General features: G+C 38.0%; 1 protein-coding gene across 1 annotated transcript; it reads left to right on the forward strand.

Moving 5' to 3' along the window:
- The first annotated feature begins 4,318 nt into the window (after nt 1-4,318).
- Nucleotides 4,319-7,158, forward strand: LOC139125295 (uncharacterized). The gene is made up of 4 exons (XM_070691395.1): nt 4,319-4,428; nt 5,247-5,470; nt 5,769-5,936; nt 6,446-7,158. Exons 1-4 carry the CDS (start codon nt 4,350-4,352, stop codon nt 6,902-6,904), a joined length of 930 nt encoding a protein of 309 aa, XP_070547496.1. The 5' UTR covers nt 4,319-4,349; the 3' UTR covers nt 6,905-7,158.
- The last annotated feature ends 7,266 nt before the right edge of the window (nt 7,159-14,424 follow it).

Here is a 14,424-nt window from a genome sequence, read left to right on the forward strand (position 1 = left end):
TTGCTAGATTTATCCATTATGCATTCTTCCAAATGGAATGACTGTCACATGTACTTTTCATAAAACACGATTGGAATTAATTTGGGATCATTGGATTTTCAGATTTTGCATTTCTTCAAAAGCGTTTTATGCCATATAGCTGAATGTTGCAATATCGCAATACCCATAAAAAGAAGTGTGTAATATAAAAGGAAAAGCAGATGACATTACATTTGTCGATGAAATCGACACTACTTCACCATCCAATTATCCCAAATTAGTTCCAATCGTGTTAATTAAGTGTATTTCATATGCTAGACATTGTGTAAGGTTTGAATAACTTAAGCCATTTCCCAAATATTAGGGAAACCAATGCTCACTTGATGACGTTGTCATCCTGTTTCTGTCACAAGGCAAACTATCAACTAGCTCATAAGAACAGCCAAGAGCAACACAGGTGGAAATGACGGCATATCAAAATCTGCTTGTAATGAAATAGACACATTGGTAAACTTTTAGGAGTTAGTTTGCCAATCGACCTTTCTTATCACAACCAACTGTAGCGCCCTAACACTGAAATAGTGGTTATAGAGTGTGTCCTCATGGCGTTCTTGTCGGATCAGTTTCCAAAATCTTCTTTCAGCGCCCTCTGTGGTACTTTCTCTGGGCTTGCTAATGCCATTTCAATTTAATCGCTTTTGTTTAAACAGTTTGGAATGGGGAAAAAGAGCTAGTATGAGTGAGTGAATATAATATATGCCAATCAGAACAAAATATTATCAAACATCATTATTGTGCGTTTCTATGACATTTTACATTGCACATAGTACCCATTGACGTGTTTCATAGCCAAAGCTTGCTTATGGTAAACATAAGCATATCAAAGATACCAGACCTGTTCAAGTTTCAACAGTTAATGTCCCATAAGCTGTGTATTTTGCATAATGATTTTATTCAAATAAGGCAGTTAAACATCAAATGTAAATAAATGTAAATTAAATGTTAAAGTGATTTCCTCAATGTGACCATAGAGCGTACGTTCGTAACATATTTGCTTTTAAAATCTATATTAATTTGTATTTGCATCACAAATATGGCAGTCACATATATGCGTGTACTAAGCGCATGAATTTACTTGACAAAAACCATTACCCAGGATTGAAATAATGATATTTGCAAAGAAAGTATGGCTTAATATCGAGAATTCAAAGAACCTCTGTGAACATTGAGGGGTATTCTTTGGTAAACAGACTGCAAAAAAGATGCCAATTGGCCTAATAGGGCTTTAACTTATGTTGCCTTGCTACACTTTTTCTAGTATTTATCAGGAAATACTTGACGGTTTTGAACCATGAAAGAAGTTGTTAAAACCCCCATATTCGTTAGGGCTTTGCATCGTTTGTGAGTGAGTGTGTAAATGAATAAAGTGTGCATGTGTTTGTCTGTGTCTGTGTTTGAATTCAATACGTGTTTTAATTGAAATCTATCAGGCATTCTTTAAGTACTACTGGTACATTGGATTCCTCATAAATGTTGGTAGACGACGAGTTTAAAAAACAGAAATAAATAATCTCCTTTTTGTAACCCAGGGAGATTAGCTCTGCGTCATCAAATCAATATTGACTCATAAGCCCCAATAGCTGCAAATGTTTAATAAACCGATCTCAAAATATCCTTAGTTTTCCAAGAGGTTTCTTTGAATAAGACCCATTAGAGACTGAAAAAGTGTATAACGCTGCCATGAGTGTCATGAGTGGCATGTAAATGCAAAGGTTTGAACGTCATTTTAGATTTCCCGCCATTTTCAAAAACTTGTCATATGACAGAGAAAATAAAGATTACAACAACAAAATGTTAGCAACCGTGTGATGCATTCAAGTAAATGGCATCATACTTGTTTCTGTTATGATCGCGATGTATATGAGCAGGAAAATACTGTTTTTTGTATTTTCCTGTGGGGGCGCCATTTTATGGGTGCGGCACCCATTTATTATTAAACCTGTTAAAACGTGTAGGCATGGTCCAAATCAGCGAGCAGTGATACTTCAATACACGTCCTTCAGCAAGTATATTTAAACTAACCAATTCTGGTTTGAATATAAAATCATAAAATAATGCATAAAATTAGCAGCTATTGGGGCTTTAAAGCAAATTGCCACTAAACAGGGTCATCTCGCAGAAAGAAAATGCCAGTTGATGGACAGCTTCTTAAGACCAGATATGAACTGAATTGCCTCGCGTGCACATTTTGTAAAGTACTTCTTGGGGTATTGGCTTTTATGACATTACATTGTTTTTATTCCCGAAATTAATCCAATCTATCTAAATTTACTGGCAGAGGTCGCGTTTGCGTATAAATTCTGCATATTTCACATATAATTGCCATGTAGAACGAGTTGACCTACTTCACAGTATCTCAATGCGCCCAAAAACGATACAATCATCTGTGCCGCGCCGTGTAGCAGCAAAATGAGTTCGTGACCTTTGAAGTACGCGTTTCAAAAAATAAATACCCATGGGAACCTGCTCACCACGCCACGCAACTCATGTACAGCTGACTATGGTGCACTTGTCAGGCGATGGTCGATGATTCTGGTTATTGCCTATATTGTCAAGTTCAATGCCTAATTTACGGAAACACGAACTCTGTCTAGTGTATTCGAAGCTCTGCGTACAGGTTGTGCACACGGCCTCTACCACGTGCTGTCCTGTGGACAGTGTGGTACAAGCCGTCGATCCGCTATCTGCGGACTACGTGCTGAAGTACATTGACTGTTCATGTCAACGATCGTTTCTCCCTCTGCAGAGTTTCTGTATCCCGTTCAACAACGCTGTACCTCGATCACACGATAGTGACGCTATGTAGCTGTGCAGTATTGAAACTTATCATAAAATGGCCACCTCGTCTAACAGTAACACGTATTGTCAGGATTATCGTACGGAAAAAGACTGCAAAACTAAGACTTATGAATCTTCATCAGAATTGAACACATCATGATTGTACACGAGTATCAACCGTGAATGCACGTTGAGCTCGGCAGTTACACAAGCATGGTACGCTACATGCATAGCCCTACGAGTATGGCAACAGTGTCCGGCTTTGGCTACGCCGGGGGCTACGCCGCCTACCGGAGGTGGGAGGCGGCGTAGCCAAAGCCGGACACTCTCGCCATACTCGTACGGCTAGCTACATGCACTGCCGCGATGCCGATCGTATGCATTCCAAGGCCTATCCCGGAATTTGTTTCACAAACAACCTCAAAGGAGAGCAAACATACTTCTATGGACAATGACGAATACGTTTCTTGGCGAAGCAAAATCAAAACAGTGCAGCAGTACATGAAGTAGGTCATGGCCTTGGACTCTGTGCACGAACCTGATTGGACACTTCAATACCTTTGACCCAAAGTTATTATTCATCAGCACTTCCATGCCATGAGGCTAGGTAGAGAACGTATTACGTACGCAGTGTACGCTGTGTGTTAGGAACGCACACAGGGAATGCACAGCGTACACTGCGTACGTACGCAGGGCTAGCGAGAGAGTTGCCGACATCGACGGTTATTTACGAAAAAAGAATAAAAGACTGGCATTTTTGGAAGCGATCGAGTAGCTGCGGTAGGCAGGGATACGACTTGGGCCCAAGAACGCTGAATTTCGGCAGTAATTTGGCTTTTTACGTCAAGTCCAAAAATGGATTTGAAGTCACCAACTCTACGTACGGGTCTTTGCAGGGCTGTGGTGAGCGGGGCTATTAATAGCTGTAGCGGAACACACAGCATCGTACGCAGGGCTAAGAACGTATGTACTCATTTCTGGCGATCGAGCAGCGAGGGAAACAATCAATTACCAAGGATGAAGCTAATTTGCTAAACGATATTTTATCTTGAATAGTGAGTTGAATGAGTAATAAAATATCATATTTTTAATGTTCAATACGAGGTTGAAACACGGAGGACCGTGGTTGAAACCAGAGCTATCCAGCTGTAGCCAACCTGGACAAGCACATTTCACAGCGCCCTCAAACAGTCGATTGTTTTCACTTGTCATACGCGGCGTAACAGAAAAATTAAAACTTTCATAACTTCATTAATATCCAAGCCACGCCCACCAAAACCTTTTCAGTTCTAGCCATTTGAATTCTGAAGATGTCTACCAAATTTGACTGAAATACGTTCAGCCGTTTTTGAGAAAATGGACCAACAGACAGACAGACACACAGACAGACATCGCTGCGACATAACCTCGCTGCGCGCATGCGCACGCGAGGTAAAAATGGTGATTTATTTCCTGTTTGATCACGTGACTTATGTATAAAAAGCTTGTTCAACGTATGCACATGTTATTAGATTTGTTGGTCTCCACTACAGATGTGTCACATAGTAGAGTTTCTGAACATGGATCGTCCACACCGAAGCCTAACAGCACTCACTGCTTTATGTCTACTAGGTAAGATCAAAACCGACCTCTCTTCCTACAACTTACTTGAAGTGCTTTTCCATTTTCTTTCCTATAAAGGGATACTTTTGTCTCCTTAAAGTTTTGTGCTATTTGTTCTACTCCTGTCTGTTGTATTTGGTATTGTTTAATTTCATCGAGTTCCGTTTCCACAATCCTTTTCAAACTACAGTTTATCATTCAAATCATCTTGAACAATTTTATCAACTTTGGAACTCACGCTAGCCGTTGCTGCAAAGCTATCATGATGTTCTGCTGTATAATAAAATTTTTTTATTTTGAAACTCACATTCAATGATAATTGTTGTCGCAGATGTCCTGATAATCATCGGAGGTCGGGCAGTATCAATATAACACCCATTGCTAATTTTTATGTTCAACTGTCGGCAATAGCTATAAATACAGCACGAAAAACTGTACATGCACACATGCGATCGTAGACTTTATTTGATCCGGTGTCGCAGTATTGACTGGGATAGATGTAAATTCTAAGCAAAGCACGGTTTTGAAACTTTCGTTTTCGAAGGTAACTATTGGACTGAATGAGGACAGCGTCCCTCCCTTATCGTTGCTGACATCGTTATTTGCGAACACCAATATTCAACCTTTGCCATTGCAACTGCTGCCATTAACATTATCTAAACTACACTCTCTGTCTCTGTCTCTGTCTCTGTGTATGTCTCTCTCTCTCTCTCTCTCTCTCTCTCTCTCTCTCTCTCTCTCTCTCTCTCTCTCTCTCTCTCTCTCTCTCGTGTTTAAAAATGTATGATAACACATCTGCATCTTCTATACGAATGTTCCATCCCCAGGTTCCGTCGCCATAGTGTCTGCTAAAGACGTTCTGGTGGGAACACGTTACATCACAACAGAAGTACAGACAGCTAGTCAAGTAGAGACTGGGGTTTACATTGCTGCTACATGTAATGGTTACCAAGGAGACAACGTCAATGTTACCGTTCTATTGAACAACAATCCAAGATGGTTCCCTCCAGCCGGGGTGGTATATTTCTATGTTGTGGACGATCATTCAAAGGTAAATTTTAATTTGTCATAACTCGCACATCTCAGACATTTAGACGATGTTGTGTTCAATTTCACATAGAAAAGCACCTACTTAAGCTAACCCACTCTTCGTCACATCAATGTCTGGAGACATACTTTATCATAGATACTGTGAAAATATTTCTCCAGACAGGACACTCTAGAGCTACTACGATAGCGTCCAATTAAAGGTACATATACGTCATTTCCGCTCTCTCTCTCTCTCTCTCTCTCTCTCTCTCTCTCTCTCTCTCTCTCTCTCTCTCTCTCTCTCTCTCTCTCTCTCTCAGAATGAATCTGAGGCACTCTGCACAAACCACCCTGCAGGGCAGTCCGTTTTACCTTACTGTGTTATTGACAAATGGTCTTCTAAATCTGATCTGTACGTCATGACAACAGCGGGAGAGGTTGAAGCTGTCAGTTTTACGATTGACGTCCAATTCATGCCACAAAAATCGGTAAGAGGAATTTTTCTGTAAATCTAAGTGTTTTCGTAGCCTGCAGTCACCCTTTATATAGATATCGTCCTTTTTGAGAAATTGTAATGGTATTCACTCGCTTTTAAAGTAAAGGTCTCATAAAACCGTTGACTTTTATCTAATCACTGTCGAATGTATTTTCAAGTCAAAGAATGAAGTTGGCTGTCGAATGTAGCTGATGAATGGGCTGGTCTACATAGGCATGATTGCAGCATTGTTTGGATAGTCAATCGAAGGTCCGGGGGTAGAAATGTGAGGCGGACGGCCGAGCCTTGGACGCTGTGTAAAGGTTGCACAGTACACTACTATCGACGTTCGGCCTTTGGCTTCACATTTTGATCCCGGATCTTCGATTGACTTTTCCAAGCAACGCTGCAAGAATTCTTGCAGGTCTAAACAGAAAAAATGATATATGATAAATGTTTTTCTCGATTCAGTTTTTATCTCTTTTTGTTTCATTTTTTGTCGTTTGCATCTCCCTGTTTTAGAAGACAACCTGGGATCGACCAAGTAAAACATTGCAGCGAAAACGATCGGTGAAATTTCCAGTTCATCGCTCAGGTGATTACTATCTACAGGAAATTGTCAGGCTAATGACCACAGAACGCCTCGCCTACCTAGATGAACTTTTGCTGAATGTGTCATTCTGTCCCAATGAGAAAACCACACAACGTTACACGATTGAGAGTACTCTATTCAGCGTCGACGTTATCAGTTCGTATACGCAATACATCTGCACCGACCTGCCTTGTGAAGTCGACGGACCAAACGTGGTCAAGTTTAACGGCAACCAGTTGCCTTCCAACACCATTGAATTAACTGCTACTCACGCAGAATGGCAGCAGATCTATGTGTTGGTGGTGTGCTGGGGTGGCAATTTTGATCCACAGGTTGGTGACTACGTCGGTGATTTCCAGTACAGCGGTACAATTTTGCCAAACCCGTGAACAGGAGAGGGCATTGGACAACGTCAAACATATGCAGCGTGTATCCAGTAATTTGCGTGTTTTATACTTTAGCAAAGTTCTCTGCATTTAGTTTAGTTTTAAAGTCAATTAGGACTCGGTATATTCAACTATTCTCGCTTACATCTTTTCATACTCGAGTATTTCCAGACAAATTGAAATTCTTATCAATTCCAAGTACATAGGTACTTCAGATCGTTTGACTGTCATCATATTTGGTTATTATTCATTGTCATCGGAACGAATTCTTTCAAAAATACATTCATATCACTGCTTCGTGAATTATTTTTCGATTACCCATGTTGCACTACTGATAACCCTTGACATCAGCATGTTCCTAGTCTTTCTTGTATCAACTCCATTGTTTTTATCGCCAAGTTTTGAAATCAATAAAGTTATATTATTTGGGTCGCAATCTGACTAATTTGAATTTCATTTATAACTAGTTAGATCTCTGTCGAATGGATTCACCCTGTCCAATACCATAGGCTTCTCTGTAGTCCCAGAAAGCCTCTCTGGACCTCTAACTCAAAATTATTTAAGTTTGGGAAGATCACTATGTAGCAGTCAGTGGTGAAAGATGTACAAATGAAAAATATGGTCTAATTTGTCATTATGGATGATCGTTAATGATACATATTTGCATATACTGAAAAGCATAATTATATAAGCTGACACGGATAAGGTCACACAAAGAAAAAAATCTTTATTTGCCGTCCTTAATTTTTTGAAAAACCTATCAGCCAGCCAGGGAAACACAACCACAGACAAAAATACAAGTGTATCGACATAAGGTCAGTTTTAATTTAGTTTGTTTTAGAAAAATAATAATTTTATTTGCAAAAGTGTAAACATTGTGTTTGTTTTCTTAATTTTCTTTGTGAAAAATAGCCAATAAATGTTGTCTTGAATGGCATCTGAAGAGTGTTTCAAATCAGAGGAGTATTTAGACGTAAAACTACAGGAACGACAGTACCTGTTTGAATGTCAGAACCGATAGTGTATCAATTAATTTTAGTCATCTTACTGCTTACTCGGTCTACCTGAAAATGACTAAATCAATAGACAAAAATGAAGTTGTTGTTGCTTTTGTGGATATTTTACTTCAGTGTCTAAAACATTTTATGAATGTGTGGAGTCGTCTTTAACGTTAAAAAGAAAACGTTTTCGCGAACGTTGTTTCGTAAACGTCAAACACCGTAGATGGCCGACAGGTAGAAAACATTGTACTTTTGGTCAATTTCAGTCCTGCTTTGACTATTAACAAAACATTTTCACTACAACAAATGTCTGTACTTTCGTTTTGCAAGTCTGTCTACCTTATCTAGCGTTATCTAGAGACGCCCCATAAATTCACGTCTCTTTTTGCAACTACTGACGCCCCTTATATAATGAACTAAATTTGACCCCCTCTCATTGCAACGGGTGGACTTTACATCTTTGCTCAGACGTGCAGATCATCAGCGACTTACAGTAAGTAGATTCAAATGTCACGACCTCCCCAGGCACCACCATAAGACCCTATGGTAAGAGCTGTATGATAATGTAACTACGACAATTACTATGACCGCAGTTCGCCCTGCTTAGATTGCAACGGTTAAGCTGTACATTTTGAAGCTACGTAGAGAGTACAACACCAATGTTAATGTACTGTCAATACTTGCTGAAAATAAGCACATTAGTTTACAAAATGTCACGACCTTCCCTTGCCCTATAATTTCCTCTGTGTTTCATCTTCCTCTGTCTCTCTCTGCCACTATCTTTATAGCTGTCTATCTGTCTGTCTGCCTCTTTCTCATTCTTAATACCTACTGTCACGCGTCTTAAAACATTTTCTGTCGGCGTCTTTGATTTGAACTTTTCCTTATCTTAAATCTTATGAGATTTTTGTATTCAATCGTCATTCTGGTTGCCGTTTTTCAGTTTACACTTCTCTGTTTTTACTTATTTCATTTTTACCGATATTTAAAAGTTCCTGTAGACGGACCTTATGCCCATCCGTCTAAATAAATAAATAAATAAATAAATAACAGATAGATAGATAAATAAATGGATGAATAAATGAATAAATAAATAAATAAATAAATAAATAAATGATATATATGTGACTGATGACAAGTTTCTCAGAAGTGACATTTCTTCTTAATTTCAATTAAAGCTAATTTAGGATGCACTTTCGTTTTAAATCTTGTACCAATTTCATCCATCGCTATCTGGTAACGCCCCAAAGGACGCCCCCTTTGCAACAAGCGATGCCTTCAATTTTTTGGCCTAAATTTAATTTATTGCTCATTCGGCTCATTCATACATCATAGTCAAATGTCAGGACCCTAGACTGGCGTCGCCTTCTGACAAGCCTGGAAAAAGGTCACTTATTGCACCTACGACACTTTTTGTGACCTACATTTGACCTTTTCTGTTCGATATGGATGAACTTTCGCATTGTCAACCCACGCAGACATTACAAATTATCAATGTAGATCTGACGCTGAGCGCATTCAAACATCAATATCAAGACCTTACCAAGCGTTGTATATAGAAGGCCCCAGATAAAGATGTTTGTTGGTACAATTGCGACTCTCAACGTTTGCAATTTTGAATACGCGTCCAGAGCAAAATCCGAACAGAGAGTGAAAATAATTTACTTTAACTTGATTTGCCAAACTGCATTTTTGAACCTCGTCCCGATTATCAAAGGGGATCTCATTTTAAGCAACTAGAAAAGTTGTACATGAAAGTCAAAACGTCTTTCTTGCCCCTCCCCCTCAATCTAAACCCCTACGCAACCAGAAGCGCTGTAGAGCTTGCCAAACATAAACAAGTAAATCTTGTGACACTTTATCAGTGTTTTCAGTTTGAGCCGGCAGCTGGCAAAATTTGACGACCGTGACTGAATTTTCGCCCATCAGGCTTTTAGGGAAAATGCGAACGAATACAACGCAAATTAAGAATAGCACATCAAATTAACACAACACATCATCAAGAGTTCTATCGCTCGTTGGCCGTTTGGTCTACAATCGATCGTTGACGTAAAAGTTCATTAATGTCAAGGCTCGATGTTGACACTTTCAGAGTAAATAGATGTTTACGCTTTGTGTTTTCAAAAATAGTGGAGGGAGGAGTCATTAATGATTATCAAAATATGATTTCCTCTTTAAAAAGTAACATAATGAGATCCACAGCAAATTATACTCTCAATCGAAAATTATTTCAATAACGACGTCATCAAAAACTCATTGTTTGAAAAAGTTATCTCACTGTTGCTGATATAGACAAAACAGCATTAATAGATTACACCTGTGTGAATATTTGGAGAATTCATTATAACTACATATTCACATATTCACTCGTTTGACCTACGACAGTTTTTGTGACTTATATTTTCTCTCTTCTGTTTGATATGGATGAACTTTTGCGTTGTGAACCCACGCCGACATTAGAAGTTATCAGTGTAAATCTGACGCCTAGCGCATTCAAACATAAATGTCACGACCTTACCATTTACCAAGCGTTGTATTTAGAAGGCCCCAGATAAAGATGTTTGTTGGAACAATTGCGACTGTCAACGTTTGCAGCTTTGAACCCGCGTCCCGAGCAAAATCAGGACAGAGAGTGAAAATAATTTACTTTAACTTGATTTGCTAAACTGCGTTTTTCAAACCTCATCCAGATTACCACATTGAAAGGGCATCTGGTTGCAAGCAACTAGGAATATTGTACATAATAAGTCAGTACGTCTTTCTTGCCCCTCCCCCTCATGGTTAACGTTAGTTTAAATTCACATGCTTACATTATTTACACTAATGACGTCATCAATAACTCATTGTTTTTAAAAAGTTATCTTAATGTTGCTGATATGGAGGTAAGCTGGACAAAACAGCAATAATAGACTACTCTGATTGTGAATGTTGGGAAAATTCATCATAACTACACACCATGGACACGGTTGTAATTCTATAGATTGTCATTTTACCTCTGCCTCTCTTTGATTTCATGAATAAGGGGATTTTTAGGGTTCCCCCTTGTCCCAATATTTCTCAAAATGAGTGTATTTTTGTTGAAAATTCCCGTAATATGCTATCGTCATCTTGATATTTGCAGATGCTAAATCATCCTAGGAGCTCCACAATCATTGACAGGTGTCAATTGTATCTTTCATACTCATTGCTAAAAAGAACGAAAACTTATTTGAACAAATTCTGCTAGGAACATTTAAAATCTTACACATATAGATGCGATTAATTTTGATTAATTCAGATACGTAGAAATCCATGACATTGTCCCTTAACATAACAGTGGTGTGGTATATTTCCAGCATCATAATTTTATTTTACACGATTTCTACAGAAGCGATGGTCGCATCAAACAATTCGTAAATTGAATTGTTCATGTCTTAAACAAGTACTAAGGGGTCAATGTTTGCATTTCATGCACAGTTTGAACTCGCTGGCAACAAAATCAACGTTTCCCCATGAACAACGCCTTCCATTTTGCTGTCTGATTCTTGTGATATTTGTATGAGAAAGTCTGCACTTTCGTTTTTTTAAGCTTACACTAACTGCACATTTAGTAGTTTGTACTAAATAAACGTCCCTCACAAAGGACAACGCCCCTCCTTGATACTAAATACAGTGACAATCTTATGAGGAGATACCATTCGTCTCCGTAGTGACTGGTGTGTGAACTTTCAAATCAAGTCGCGGAAAGCCTGTAAGGTCATAGTACTTTAGATATCAGTCTGACAGTCGGGAATAAATAACGTCAGACAACAAGTAGATGTTTATCTGCTGCATGGTGTAATATTCAGTAATATCACTGGTTAATGCATTTACGTCCCTGGATGTAACCACACCGATATTCTGAATCCTACCGCTTTCAAATTTTCAATTACTTTCCGAAGCCTAGTAGTTTAGGGGCAGTTTTCAATCCCTTGTTTTCGCATTAGTTTTTGTAGACACTGAGTATTTAGACGGTGTTCGCAAAGTGTTTTCCTTAGAATGTTTTATCATGATGGCCAACTTGCTTTGAGATCAAACTCATAAATGACCTGCCCTTTTTGAGAAAATTCCATAGTCAACATTATCTAATATTATTTAAATTACACCTAATTTATAGAACAAACCAGTAAGTAGATTGGTTTCCTGTTAATCTTGTTATGTTGTGGAACTTATAGCTCTTACCTCTCACAGATAGTGCGCCCCCAGTTGATAAATCGATGTGCAGTAGGAAGGCAATTGCCAGAAAGAAAGCGAACTTTTCCGACAATCGATGTAATTGAACGCTGAGGGCGCATGACAATACCCAGCCGACATCCCCTAAAAATCCGAAGTTACATGGAGTTCATCAAAAGAAGTACAAATCAACTGAAAAGAACACAGCATCAAGTCTTCACCGCCATTAATTAAAGCAGTTAAAACAATTCAGCATTATCGAGGTTGTAGATTGCTGATATGACGAACATGATTAAATGATGACATTGTAATTACACTGAAATGGAAAATACAATTGGACTTCCCAAATAAAATTGTGTGTCGTTGCATTATTTGTCGTTATTTATATCACTCGCTATGTTTAATGGTTTGACTTAGGAGGTGAAGGGGTAAGTGCCCTGCCTCGTTTCATGATGACATGGCATATACTAGTATAACCCATACTTAACCTCAATACACTTTGTTTTTCCAAAAAGTTGTAGACTAATCCCATGCTTTTCACAAACCCTGCCGTCCCTTCCCCTGGCATTTGTTTCCTACGCTGTACAATTAAAGTGAAGATTTTTTCATTGCCATACAGTAAACATTTTGATCGCAAAATAAAAACTTGTCAAATAAACCTTCACTTTTATATTCAACATCACATCAATTAACTATGGATTATAACTCTGTTCAATACAATTACCTCTGTTATCTGCTTCGACAACGTTTGTATCCAAAAAGGAAGAAAATAATCTGATATGGATTTCTGTAACTTTTTACTCAACAACAGATGAGAATTGAGTCTGATAATGACAAAGCGTTGTTTACACAAATCATGTACACTTGCAAACATATTTTATGGGGTACATCTTTCGATGTCATGTCGCTCACAAATGAGTTATTATCCACAGTTAATTGCTAGGGTATTGAAAAGAAAAGTGAAATTTTATTCGACAAGTTTTTATCCTGCAATCAAAATGTCTACTGTACGGCAATGAAAAAATGAATTAACAAATCTTTACCTCTAATTGTACATATAAAACAAAATGTTAGATAATATGTATGCAACATGCAGTAATAGCAAAAGTGAATTTGAATTAAATTGTCATGGTCATATAATTTTTCAAAGTGTTATGCGCCAAGTTTCTGTGAAAGCCTTTCAACTTCAGGTTGCAAAAATGTGAGCTAACACATGTGTCTCAATAATTCCCGGGTGGGGGTCTGGTTTGTAAAATTTGATTGGGTAGAATTACGAGTTAGGCTCAATAAAAGACGTTTAAACAAAAAGGTAGGAAAGTATTCTGTTTAACATTCCTTTACATCTTAGAAAAAATCTTCAGTGAAATTAAACATGTATTAATATCTCCAATCTCGTAGCTTTTTCACACGATCAGACCCAGATATTCTATTCTAAAACCGACCTAACCAATATTTTTAGTGCCATCAAATGATATCAAACATGAATAAAATAGGTTTCAAATTCATGATATCTTAAAAACAACCTTGCTGCACAAATGACAGTTATTATAAAAATTATTTGTTATAAATTCACAATGTAAAGAAATCAAGACGATATATGAGTTTAGTAATTTTATTTTAAAATGTTATTCACTGACCATTGGTATGGCGTCAGCTTCCATCATTTGCTTCGATTTAAAAGTCCAAGAAACTAATGTAATATAGTCTTTTTCTCGAAACTTAACAAGTATTCATTACTTTTCAAGACAAAAGCTATGGCTTGAAAATCACCAGCGAAAAAAATTACTGATTCGACTGTTTCCTTTTTTAAATGTTGAAGCATATGTGCGAATGTAATATGTTCAGTAATGGGTAAGTAATTGAATTGTGCCTCACTTTATTTGAGAGAAACTTTGAAGAAACGTTTTATAACTGATTTGCAATGCTCAAATTAAAAGACGAGACATCTCAGAAAGTGATGTATCGCAAATGAAGTCAGAATATAAACATTTCTTATTTTCACCGCTCACCACTTCCAATTAATTGTCATTGTAAAATAATGACAATCTTTTCTCTTACGAATACCGTCCTACATTTCAACATCGAAAACGCCAAGGCTAGGGCGCAAATCTTGCAGTATGTGGGAGTTTTAAGAGTTGCAATACCGTCGTATGCAATCCATTTACATACCCTCCTGAGCAGCAAATCATGGTCGGAAACATTTCGCTCGGTCCTTTGACATAAACAACACTGGCAAAGTGCATGGATGCCAGCTTTCCGTGTCGCTGAACAAATATGTGTGTCCTGTTGCTATTTTAAGGTACAAGTATTGATTGTTACGGACAGTTTACG

This window comes from Ptychodera flava (genome assembly GCF_041260155.1).
Source record: "Ptychodera flava strain L36383 chromosome 3 unlocalized genomic scaffold, AS_Pfla_20210202 Scaffold_25__1_contigs__length_14229661_pilon, whole genome shotgun sequence".
In the NCBI taxonomy this organism is placed as follows: domain Eukaryota; kingdom Metazoa; phylum Hemichordata; class Enteropneusta; family Ptychoderidae; genus Ptychodera; species Ptychodera flava.

Coding starts and splice junctions, on each gene's coding strand:
- LOC139125295 (XM_070691395.1), top strand. CDS start 4,350: ATGTGTCACATAGTAGAGTTTCTGAACATGGATCGTCCACACCGAAGC. Junction 5,471..5,768: donor TTGTGGACGATCATTCAAAG/GTAAATTTTAAT, acceptor TCTCTCTCTCAG/AATGAATCTGAGGCACTCTG. Junction 5,937..6,445: donor AATTCATGCCACAAAAATCG/GTAAGAGGAATT, acceptor TCCCTGTTTTAG/AAGACAACCTGGGATCGACC.